The following is a 12,737-nucleotide window of genomic DNA, read 5'->3' as shown; positions in this document are numbered from 1 at the left end:
TGGGTTATATACCTCTATTTTTACCGCGAACTCTTAAAACTCGTTAGGTAACGTAACACGAGCGAGATAATATACGTATGAACTCATTTCTTCACGCGGCAACGTGCTCGAGTTCGTCGCCATTGTTCAAAAGTGGCAGTAAATAATTACACTACGTGTCATAGAGAACGAAAAGCGATTTGTATCGAGCCGTAGAGAGTCTACGGCTACATATCGTAAATATGAACTAGGTATAGTGTATATTGTATGTATCATGGTCGGATCTCATCCAATTTCGCTTTCATTTTTTATTTTATGATAATATATCCTTGTTGAAGAAATTAATTTCTTTTTATTGCGTTCTTGAGTGTGGCATACATATATATATATATATATACATAAGTGTAGCTACAAATTTCTTATCACCGGATATGCGTTCGACGGGAAACGTTAAGAAAAAAGAATGAAAACAAAAAATATTACTTGAGAAATCTCTTTTCACAGATCATTCCAATTATTTATTTCTATCTCATCTCTAATATCCGTCTGTCTGTCCTTTGTCAATATCATTGCCGTTACGCGATAACCTTTTTTTTTAAAGGAAATCCAAAGGATTGCCATAGATATCTCATCAAGTAGTACGATAAGTTTAATAGGGTCATGTCAGCTTTGCTAAACTTGAAAAGAGACACATGCCATAGGACAAACTCTTTTTTTTTTTATATTTCTTCAGTATATCAAATTTTATCTATAAAAAAAAAAAAATATTATTTTGTCTCAATCGATATAAAATTTTTCAAATAAAAATAAACTTTATTGACATTGCCCTTTTTCACTATTATTTTCCATACCAATGACCTAACGAGTTTTTCTTTTTCTCTTTTCTCTTTTCTCTTCTTTGTGTGATTATTTTATGTTTTTATTTTGTTCTGTTTTTTTTTTTTTTTTTTTTAATAATTCTTCGAAAAGGTTACGATCTTTTACGTATACAAAGGCTACACTATCGAAAGGATGCATATACACCTATCTACACATGCGATCGCATTGTGCGGTTAAGCAGAGCCCATTAAAAGAGCAATTTTATTATGCGCAATATCGCTCCTCTAATTAGCGGTCGCCTCGAATACCAACGCGTAATCCGTTCTATATCACGACTTATTAAAGCCACCACACGCCTCTTCTATCACCTTTAGTTGCGTATTACAAATACAAAAAAAAAAGAAAGAGAAAGAAAACGAGAGACAGAGAAAAAGAGAAACAACGAACATTACAACTCTTTTCTCCGCCTAATAACACACTCAAATTTAATTTATCAAACACCATATTGTTGTAGCTTTTATAAAATCCATTTTCACTCTCTTGAATCATTTCAAAAGTATTAAATTATTCGAAATTGTAATATTGAAATATTTTTAATCAAAATTGAAATGAATCACGAAATATAAAAAAATAGAAATAGACAACTATTTTTATACAGAGTTCATAAAATTATAATATGAGCAAAATTATATATTATATATCCTTTATATATTAATACGTGTATGAAATTTAATATTGTTACATCGTCCTAAAAATTTTCTGGTTTTTTTTTTTATTTTTTTTTATTTTATTATATTAGTATTTTATATTTAATGTTATTATAATAACATACAGCATATATAGAAAAAGATGATGGAACAACATAAATCGTAAATCATTCAATAAAATAACATTTAAAAAATATCGGACTTGTAAACCTTATTAATAAAAAATAAAAAAAAAAAATAAAAACAAGAAATTTTCAACACGATCCAAATATATATTTAATCGTTAATTTTTAAATTTTATAATAATTAGTTTTAGGAGTCACTGATTTAGCCATTGCTAATTCGATCATAAAAAGGTTTCAATTATGTTTTTCTTATTTTTTCGTAGGAACATGTGAACCTGATAGGAAGGGACAGCGAGAATGGGCCGGTCCTTGTTTCAGTGAAGGCCGAGACGGTCGCTGGTCAAGAACACTGGCGGGTATTGCTAAGATTACGTGCTGGTTCAACGCACGAGTTAGTCTCAGCATCTACTCTTGGACCAACTCCTTCACCAGCGAAAATGGTCAAGGTAAAAGAATTATTTTCTTCTCAACCAAATAAATAAATAAATAAATAAACAAATGACAATGATCTAACATTTGCTCTGATATTGAAGATATGAAATAAATTATATTTTAAATCGAAAAGAAATCAAATGAGCATACGTATTGTTAATGAGAATCGCTTATTCGTTTTTATTGAACTCTCAGTCTTGTATGATAGGGGTTAATAAGACAAATATCACTTTGAATCGTGAGTAATTTAACAACTTAGAATTTTTTGACTCGTACAAGAGCAATGTGTCACGTGTGTCGAATTGACGAAAATAAATCACCCTTACCAAAGTACAAAAGTACGCGATGACAGAAATAAAGAGTAAGAGACAAAAAGAAATATGACCGTCGTGTTTTTTTTTTCAGGCAATCAACGACTCCTTGAACGTGAACACTTTAATGCCAGTGGTATGTTCAGGGGCTGGCACTTTGATAGCTCAATATGACGAACACGCACTCGTTTCGAGATTCAAATTTGGTGTACTTCATCAACGTGCTGGACAGCTGACCGAGGAACAACTTTTTGGCAATCGCCAGATGACACCAGCTTTCCAAGAATTTCTTGATCTTTTAGGCCAAAAGATCGATTTGAAAGATCATAAGGGGTTGGTATATCGTCATATAATTTTACTTACACGCTCTAATTTTAGCAATGATTTAACAGTTTACTCAATACAATAATTACATTTGTAGATACCGTGGAGGTTTGGATACTCGACATGGTCAAACAGGTGATTCCGCGGTCTACGAAGTATTTCGTGGCAGAGAAGTTCTCTTTCATGTAGCATCGCTTTTACCATACAGTCCAGGTGATGCTCAACAGTTACAACGCAAAAGACATATTGGTAATGACATTGTGGCGATTATATTCCAAGAAGAACCTACACCATTCAGTCCAGATATGATCGCCAGTCACTTCTTGCATGCTTTTATCGTCGTGCAGGTCGTCGATCCATGTACACCTAACACAAGGTAAGTGCAATATATCATTTAAAGTAATTTAAATAAAATTCTTTGAAAAAAATGTATAATCAAGTTATTTATTGTTTATAGGTATAAAGTGAGTATAACGGCGAGAGATGATGTTCCTTGGTTCGGCCCAGCCTTACCAACACCTGCTGTCTTCCTCAGAGGCGTCGAGTTTAAAGAATTTCTTTTAACAAAATTAGTGAACGCTGAAAACGCAGCTTACAAAGCTGAAAAGTTTTCTAAACTAGAAGTAAGTCACAATTTCTTATTCTATTTTAATATCATTTTAAACATACATATGATTATTAATCTCTATGATATGATAATCAGTTACGAACTAGATCTGCTCTATTGGAGTCATTGACGGAAGGATTACAAGCGAAGACAGCGGAGTTCTTAGGTGGTACCATTGGCCTAGGAGGTAATTTAGGATTCGGTGCGAATTGTCCTGTCAGTCCAACTGCAAGTGATTCATCAGCTTCCGGTGGTGGAGGTACTGGCTCGAGATTTATCGATACAGTACGGAAAGCATTAATATCTCGAGTGAGAAACGCATCAACCGAAAGTGTACCGACACAACTTGCTAAAAAAGGTTCTCATTCTGAACCAAGTCCACCGAGTAATCGACAATCCAATGGCAAAATCAGTGGAAAACGATCTGTTGAACCATCAAGTCCACTGGGTTCACCCGATTTAACTCTACGAAGGGATTCCGAAAGAGGTAGCCCCAGTTTGGGAAGTCAAGACAGTAGCTTATCGAATACAGACAATCAGGACAGTAGTTTGGCTACATTACAACAAGACGAGGTAGATCGTAGAGAATCTAGTACAGGAATTGGTACAAATGATTCCACGATAATGGAAAAGGTTAATACGGTATCCTCTGTTCAACGATTAACTCATGAAAATTTAAGAAGACAGGAACGAACAGAAAAGACCGAAATAACTCAACGCGTTGTTTCCGAGAGCGACGATAGTTCGCTTAACAGCGAGCTTGAACTTGACCAAGCGGTTTATCCAGACAGCGACACTGGTCTTGAATCTATGAGTTCCGCGGAAACGCACGACATTACGAGGTGTAATGCCAAAGAAGGTGCTACGGAAACCGAAACTTTAAAGCTGGAAGTTACTAGACTTAAGTGCGATAAATTGGACTTATTAAGGCAAAATGTGGTGAGTTTAGAAAACTAAAATCTTTTCAATTCATAATTGCGTATTAGAAATATCCAAAAGATTCTTTCGAATATGAAAGATGTTGTTGATTAAATATATTTACTTTTTTTTATCATTCTAATTCGACATTTTATAATAAAAATAAAAACATTTTCCAATAAACTACGTTAATACTATTCTAATGGAATATATTTGTAATTTAAATTATTTTGCTTTGTTCTAACAGACATGTCAACGTGACATTAAACGACTTCGAGAGAAAGAGCTACAATTGCAATCTGATTTGGCAGCAGCATCAAAAGAAATTCTTCGATTAAGGGCGATGCTGAAAGAATGTTCGACGAGTATTCCCTTGGATAACAACAATCAACAGACGTCTACCGTTTGAAGGATCGTTAAACGCATTTTTTGATTCGTTATCGCTAACAGAGTTTCCCGTTAAAGATTGCTATGTTTTAATCGTCGAATGGGAACCGACCAAATCGCATATTTCGTAGATCTTCCACTCTTCTGAGATGATGTTTCTCTTAAAAGGAAATCATTTGAAATATCTCGTTGTTGGATACATACATATATATATACATACGAGAAACTAGCAATCAATGCTTTCTTCCTCGGTTCGCTTATACAACTGAGTTTTCTTAGATAGCAATTGGTACAAATTCGATAAGTCATAAGGGATATGTAATTAGAATGTAAAGTCAAAGTCACTGTTCTATCGAAGTTTAACTCGTTATTGGAACGTACAACAGTATAGATTCTGATTGTTGAAGTACTTGTTTAACTTATATCCCAAATATTTATCGATTAATTTATTGATAGATATAAGGTAATCCCTTGTAGTCAATATAGTTAATAATTCTATAGATATAAAATACCAACCGCGATACAAACATCTTGTCATTATAATATTAGTCACTTTTCAAAGTGAAATGGCCTTTAGATCTAGCATTTGTGATGCTAAAAGAAGCACCGCAAAAAATAACGCACCAATGTATATGACCATGTATTAGTTAAGTGTAGTTCATTTAACTCCGATTATCTTACTCGCACACATCAAACCTAGTATACATATATATATATATATATATATATATATATATATATGTATACTGTTTTAAGTGATTATAATACGAACGTCTACTAAAATCTAATTCAAAAATTCAGATTTGTTAATTTAACGATTAAAGTCTAATAATAATAATAATATATCTTAACAAATTCACAACTCTTCAATACCTAAACTAATATGAACATGTCACGACGCAGTAATAGTTTCTCAATAATACGTTGGCACATTAGTAAATTATAAATGTCACACAAATTAATACTTCAATAAATACTTTCATAACGCGCGCGTGCGTCTCTTTAAATCGAATTACATATACTTCGAATGAATCTAATAATCACTTTTCTAAGTTATAATAGTAAATTCTTCCATGATATATATGTATATCTAAAACGGTCAGTGCGTTAAAATTAACATTGAAACAAGCAACACATATTGTTTACCTTTTGTTAGTATTAAAAAAAAAAGAAAGAAAAAAAATTGAGTATCATTTGCTGCTTGATTTTGTGCTATGTTTCCGTTAATTTTTTTATTTATAGTATTAAAATATAATTTTTATATATACATTTATATATATAGATATATATATATATAAAATATTTTATATATTAATAGTATTTTATATTAACAATAATCTTTTAATTGATATAGCTTGTGTAAATAATCGATCGTCCAAGTAGATTCATATATTGACAGAATTTAGAGAGAAAAGAAAAAAAAAAGAAGAAGAAGAAGAAGAAAAAGGATTACAACGTTTACTCGACACACGTAAAATACCAAAGCTTAATATAGTTGAAAGCCATTTCTTTTCTTTCTCTACATTCCTTTTCATACAATATAACATTGAGTTACATGTAGAATATACTATGTATCGTCTACCTTCGGCACTTGCGAAATCTTTATTATTATTATCATTTAAATTTCTTTTTTCAAAGCATTAAAGGTGCACATATATATATATATTATATATATTATGAATACTTTGCTAAAACACCATGGATATCACTGCCTACACAGTATCGCTTTACAATTTCATCTTTGTCATTTTTTATGAAATAATATTTCTCTCGTCATCTTATTAATGTCAATTCAAATTGATAAAATATAATTTATTATAAATCATCAATTCGCTATATTTTTTCATTGATTTTTCTAACAAACGAACTAAATTATTCTTTTTTTTTTAAATGTTATAATAATGTATATATTGTAAAATTTGAATTTAGTGTTATTATGATTCAACTCTGTAAGCAGTTTCGTTATTTTTGTGTTCTATTTTTTCTGTCGACAAAATTTAACTAAATAATATTGTCTGGTGTGATTCTTATATTGGCCTTGTTAAAATCAAAGAAAGATGATTTATATTACAAAGAGATACGCGTTATTACTACGTTTTGAGAGAGAAGAAGAGAAAGAAAGAAAGAAAGAGAAAAAAAGAGAGAACGAACGAACGAAAGAAAGAAAGAAAGAAAGAAAGAGAGAGAGAGAATGTGAAAGCGTCATTAAGTACGCATGCGCGAAAGAGAGAAAAAGTATACTATTGCTATAAATATATATTTTGTATTTAAATATTAATTATTCGAATCTAACTAACTGAACTGCGGATGCTAATTATTCTCTAATACTAAAATAGGAATATATATATATATATATATATATTTCTTATGACTGGTAAAGAGAACATAGAGATTATTCGCATATTCTGTATTTTCTTGTTTTTTCTTTTGTTTTTCTTTCATATATATATATATATATATATTTTCTTTTGTAAAATGCACAATTGTGTCGACTCTTATTATATCAGCGATAACTGATGTTCACCAATAAAAAAAATAAAACCGATATAAATAAATATTTGTTCTTTTCTTCGATTAGATCCTTTGTAAATTTTTCTACAAAGTGTGTTGTTAAACAAATTATAAGAAATATTTAAAAAGGAATGTTATATATCAAACATAAAATAAACATTATTTATTTCTATCGATTTATTTTATCTTGACACATTTTATTTTACATTTGTGCAAATAAAACTGTGTTCAGTTCTTATTACAAAATAACATTATCTTTCTAATGCTACTGTAGTTAAGGTATATTATAATGCTGGATCAAAATGTAAAGTTTAATGTATAAATAAACAATTTCAGAGAAATGAATATTAATAATTATGTAATTCATATTTCATTTTTGTTTATAATATTAATAATTATTACGTATCATATAAATTTTATTGACGTTATTTATTAACAAATAAAATAAACAATATAATATATATATATATATATATATATATATATATATATAACATTTTATTCAATAAACGATATAAGATAATAAGAAACGCTTACACGTAGTAAACTTATCGTAATAAAATCGATTTGTCGTTCATTCGAATTTATTCTTAGACGATAGGCTATCTTCTATGATAGGTGATTTACGCAAGGCCAGGTTAGAGTATTAAAACAGCTTTATGAAAGTAGGTCACTTAAGAAGTATAATTTCCCCCTAATTTTACACAAATTATTTCCAGATACCTCAATGAAGGGTAAAAGACAAATTTATCCGAGGCCACTGAATGTCTCTTGTTAACCGATATAAAAATAAAGTGCTCCCTTTGATGAAACGAAAAGAAAAACAAGAAAAGATTACACTCGAAAGATTATTTAGATAAATATTATCAAAGAATAGGATACAGTTATTCATCTGTAATACATAATAAAGCAATATCTAATAAATAAGAAAAAGAAAAAAATAAATAAATAAATAAGCAGTCAATACTTTTGTGTGATAAAGAAGAAAAGGAGCCAGTCGATAATGTCGGAATTTACTAATATCTCGAAATTTAAATTTCCCGCCGTTATAAAATTATAATAAGCCTTACAACAGTTCGAATTTGCGCGGGAAAAAATGAAATGTAATTTAAATTTTCAACTTATAAATAAAGAAATAAATACAAACTTATCGTTGATCAACAAAACGTTAAAAGAGATAAAAAAAAAAATGAAAGAAAGGATTCAAATGAAAAGATCTATGAAAAAAAAGATACGTAAAAAAAGAAAGATTCTAAACGATCGACGGAGTAACCCTTTTATTTAACACAGCAGCGCCACGCCCGACACTGCCCTCTAAACTGCATAGTCCGTGAAGTATGTTTATTACCGACAATACGAAATTGGCCGAAGTGGTAGACGAAAATGGTTAATTGTCAGGCTCGTTAGTTCAGCAGGTGAGCGATCAATTATTACGAAAATTGGCGTGTTATTTGTTCTCGGGATGTACAATACGGTCGGCATTTACAAAGTCTCGTGTGAAACATTAAAGGAGTACGAACCTTTGCACATTATCGCCATAGATTCATGGCATGTATCATTGAAATCACCTTTTCGAGACCGTTTGGTCTATTCGTTTCCATCACCCCCTCCCCTCTCTCTGCCTCTAATCTAACAAAAGAATTTTTAATTTCTTTCCTGGCGATATTGAAGCTACCTCCGTGACATGTCTTTTCACGTTCAAGCACAAACTCACCTAGAATATCGATAATCTCGTGACAATCATTGAAAAGAAACAATACGCGTTAACCTCGGGACACATCAGCAAGACGTAGATTAATTTATTACACCCATTCAGAAAACATACGTCCTCTCTCGTTGTTCTTCGACACACACACACACACACACACGACATACATACATATGTACACATACACACCTCATACATACATTCGTACATAGTTATACATACATACACACATAGCACGTACATAAATATATATATATATATTTATTTATTTATTTATATATACATACAAGCACCGCGCACGCACGCAATGTGCACACTTACACATACACACAGTATACTACATATAACATAGTACACACGTATAAAATCGTGTCTTCTGTTGGTCGCGTGGAAAAAGTGACATGCATGATAAATTTCGATATACTTCAGTATGTGCGTTTGTATTGGAGCACCAGACAGTATAGATGTGTAGCAGGTGCAATGTTGCATCCCCCTGATGCGCGCGACTACGTTTATATAGTAGCTCTAATGTCATACCGAAGGCTACTTCTTAGTAATTCACAAAGGGTTCACTCTTCCGTAAAGTACAGTATATGGGTACTTTCCAGGCGATACCTAGCACATACCTTGCTAGAAAAATATTTGTAGAGACTTGATGGAACAAGAGCATGGCTTCTGGTGCATCATCCTTGGGTAGCGCTGGAGGTAGTGGTGAGTTTTCTTTCTACATTTATTATTAATTCTCATATCGTGAAAAAGAAAAAACATAACGATCTTGTTATGTTGATCTTCATTAATATCAAAACACATCTTTAACTTTATAGTATATTATTATTTCTAGGTAATACGCTTGACTAAATAAGCATTTAATCTATAATACTTACACAAATTAGGACAATATTTCTATTAGTATTATAATTGTTTTTATTATATATCGGCTTTCTAAAATTTGGAAGATCATTCATAGTTCTTTGCTTAATAAATAGTGATGAATCATGATGCTTACATGCGTGACCTAGAGTTTCTTTTCTGGTGAAAGCTAATAAGAATTTTGATTATAATGTTTCGTCTAGTGGAACAAGTATTCGTTGGTTTAAATCTTTCCCTCCATTAATTAAGATATTACGTATTGATGTTGTTATCTTGCTAGATCTTTCTTCCGACATTATATAATTTATATTTAATAATCATACTTTATATAAAAATGTCTAATATATCTATCTCTCTTTTTTTTCTAGATGGAGCACTAAACATGGGTAAGAAGCACATTGACAAGATTTCATTTTTATTATAAGTTTTCTTTGTTGTAGTGCTCGATAAGTTTGTCTACAAAGTATCGGTCAGTTTTCTTAAGTAGATGTCTAAGATTTATATTTAAATAATTGACGTAAAATTTGAAATATTTGCTAATCCAAAATAAATAGTTTTTGTTTTGACGTTTAAAATATGTGTCTCTTTCTTTGTTTAACAAATAAGCATGTTTTTCTTCTTTTTTTTTTTTTTATTATATCTTATTATCCCATATCCCTGTTGTGTTGTGCCTGTTGTTTGAAATATACTTTTCACCTGGCATGCAGAAAGGGATAGTGGAGACTACGTCAGCGTTGGAAATCCTGTTGGGGGTTCTGAATGTCGTTCCAATTATGAGGGTTTACAAGCTCATTGTGATAAAGCAATGCATCAGCTTAAGTTACTTAGGCATAAACACTCCGATACTGTTAGACGGTTTGTCTTGATTTTGTTTAATTATTTTGTCCTCATTTGAAGTTACTATAAATCTGCATGCTTAATTATAAGCATGCATACCAATCCTCATACTATATATGTTAGCAATATAATGATTGTGTTATAGCAAAAGTGGAACAAAAACAAAAAGCAGAACATGAATATTTTTTTACAGGTGTGAACATACTATGAAAGAATTGGAGTATTACCGTGGACAACATATAGCAGTTATGAATCAATTAGAAGCAACGTCCCAAGAAAGTTCCGCTCTCCGTGGAAAATATGGAGATCTGGTAAATGACAAGCAGAGGCTGGATAGAGAAGTACAAGTACTACAGAAAGAAGTGTCAGAATTGAGATGTCAGAATCAGGAAGCTCTAGTTCCTGACACCAACAATGGAGATACTATGAATCAGCATTATTTATCTGCACTTAGAAGATATGAAGCCATCAAAGATGAATATGACTCGTTAAGAAAGAGATATGATGATTTAATAGCATCTCACTCATCTGTTGTTAACAAGGTAATGTCAATATTTGTGTTATCTTAATAATAATGATCTATTGTATCTAATAAACTGCTTACATTGTAATTAGTTGGAATTATCGCAAGAAGAAGCTGTAAGAATAAAAAAACAATATGATGAAATTCTTCAAGAACGTAATACTGCCGTACGTGAGCGTAATGGGTTGAAACAGCAATGTACCGCTGCTATAAGGCAGTGGGACATTGCTTTAAGGGAAAGGAACGAGTATAGAGAAGCTCTGGCTAAAATGCAACAACAACATGAAGAAGCAGTCAAAGAAATTAATCAAGCCATGGTGTTACGCATGAAAACAAGCAAAGATATTAAACGGCTTACAGAAGAAAGGAATGCAGCATTACAAGAATATAGTTTAATTATGGGTGAAAGAGACACTGTACACAAAGAAATGGAAAAACTTGGTGATGATCTAAGCCAGTCATACAATAAAATTACGCATTTAGAAACTCAAAATAAACAACTTATCGAGGAGGTAAGCAGTATTTGTGTTAAATAGATATTTTTATTTCATATATAAAATTAATATATTATTTAAATCTTCTATCAGAAAAAGACCCTGTCTTATCAGATAGAAACCTTAAAGAGAGAAATATCATCAGCACTTCAAGACAGGGATGAATCTTTAAAGCAGTGTAATGAATTACGTCAAAAGTTCGGTGATTATTCCGAAGGTGCAAACAGAGATTACAAAAATCGTTTGGAATTGCATTCTTTTAATCGAGAACGAGACAGTGTGAACAAAGAAGCTGAACGTGAAACGGATAATAGGGATGTTAAAGGGGAGAAAGAACGTATGGACAATATAGACCAAGCTAATTTAGAATTAGACAAGCTTAGAAAATCAGTTGACACGCTGCAAACCGAACTGGAGGAGGCTATCCAAGAAGCAGAAGTATCCAAACGAAGAAGAGATTGGGCATTTAGTGAGAGAGACAAAATAGTATTAGAAAGAGAAAGTATAAGAACGTTATGCGATAGGTTAAGGAAGGAACGTGATCGTGCTGTCTCTGAATTGGCGGGTGCTTTGCGTGATTCTGATGATATAAAAAAACAACGAAACGAAGCTTCAAGAGAGCTGAAAGATTTAAAGGAGAAGATAGAGTCTGGTGACGCATTAAGAGCAAATGTCTTTGGACAAGGTATTGCGCATGGCCACGACACCACTATTGATGCGGAAGCTAACGAGTGGGAAGTACTTACTATTAACATGGATTTGAGTAGACTCGTGGATACCGATCGTGATCTGGGTGTAAGGTTAGTAGGAGGACGTGACGATCCTTATTATCCTGATGATACAGGTGTTTACGTAGCGCAAGTGACACAAGGGAGTACAGCTGATGGCAAATTGAAAGTAAACGATTGCATCATACGTGTTAACAACCTTGATTGTGCTTCAGTATCTTCAAGAATGATTTTAGAAACACTACGTTCTTGTTCTGTTAGTCCAACCACATTGACTATAAGAAGACGAAGATTAGCTAGAAGATCGTTGAGGACTATACAGCTACCTGTTGGCTCTATTCCACATGGCATTGCTTTAGAGCTTGGTATTTATATATCAAAAATATCACCTGGCAGTTCAGCTGCCAAAGATGGAAATTTAGCAGTTGGTGATAGAGTTTTAAATGTAAGCTATATC

The 12,737-nt window shown here is 31.9% G+C and overlaps 2 protein-coding genes and 1 long non-coding RNA gene across 11 annotated transcripts in view; 2 read left to right on the top strand and 1 right to left on the bottom strand.

The window, feature by feature from the left end:
- Positions 1 to 7,474, top strand: part of LOC107064539 (rap1 GTPase-activating protein 1) — a 126,794-nt gene extending 119,320 nt beyond the window's left edge. For all 5 annotated transcript variants that reach the window (XM_015317313.2, XM_015317314.2, XM_015317316.2 and 2 more), the window contains 6 exons: positions 1,894 to 2,076; positions 2,468 to 2,706; positions 2,795 to 3,073; positions 3,155 to 3,320; positions 3,401 to 4,243; positions 4,470 to 7,474. In XM_015317313.2, the coding sequence (XP_015172799.2) occupies positions 1,894 to 2,076; positions 2,468 to 2,706; positions 2,795 to 3,073; positions 3,155 to 3,320; positions 3,401 to 4,243; positions 4,470 to 4,631 (1,872 nt within the window). In that variant the 3' untranslated portion in view covers positions 4,632 to 7,474. The remainder of the gene's footprint in view (positions 1 to 1,893; positions 2,077 to 2,467; positions 2,707 to 2,794; positions 3,074 to 3,154; positions 3,321 to 3,400; positions 4,244 to 4,469) is intronic.
- LOC149032220 (uncharacterized) lies at positions 2,924 to 9,242 on the bottom strand. The gene is made up of 3 exons (XR_016176886.1): positions 8,835 to 9,242; positions 8,641 to 8,749; positions 2,924 to 3,063 (listed from the first exon to the last, which is right to left on the bottom strand). It is a non-coding gene; the product is annotated as an uncharacterized LOC149032220 (long non-coding RNA).
- Dlg5 (MAGUK family member discs large 5) overlaps positions 7,844 to 12,737 on the top strand; it is a 20,624-nt gene continuing 15,730 nt past the window's right edge. For 3 of the 5 annotated variants that reach the window (XM_015317310.2, XM_015317312.2, XM_015317307.2), the window contains exons 1-7: positions 7,844 to 8,535; positions 9,437 to 9,539; positions 10,067 to 10,084; positions 10,406 to 10,553; positions 10,729 to 11,077; positions 11,151 to 11,570; positions 11,646 to 12,725. In XM_015317310.2, the coding sequence (XP_015172796.2) occupies positions 9,497 to 9,539; positions 10,067 to 10,084; positions 10,406 to 10,553; positions 10,729 to 11,077; positions 11,151 to 11,570; positions 11,646 to 12,725 (2,058 nt within the window). In that variant the 5' untranslated portion in view covers positions 7,844 to 8,535; positions 9,437 to 9,496. Of the gene's footprint in view, positions 8,536 to 9,436; positions 9,540 to 10,066; positions 10,085 to 10,405; positions 10,554 to 10,728; positions 11,078 to 11,150; positions 11,571 to 11,645; positions 12,726 to 12,737 lie in introns of those variants that run through there. The other 2 variants (XM_089173455.1, XR_016176884.1) reach the window with 2 other exon arrangements.

This window comes from Polistes dominula, unplaced genomic scaffold (assembly GCF_049000335.1).
Source record: "Polistes dominula isolate Pdom_NZ unplaced genomic scaffold, Pdom_raw_medaka contig_33, whole genome shotgun sequence".
In the NCBI taxonomy this organism is placed as follows: Eukaryota; Metazoa; Arthropoda; class Insecta; order Hymenoptera; family Vespidae; genus Polistes; species Polistes dominula.
The sequence above is the reverse complement of the archived record's forward strand: the minus strand, read 5'-3'. Positions and strand labels throughout refer to the sequence as shown.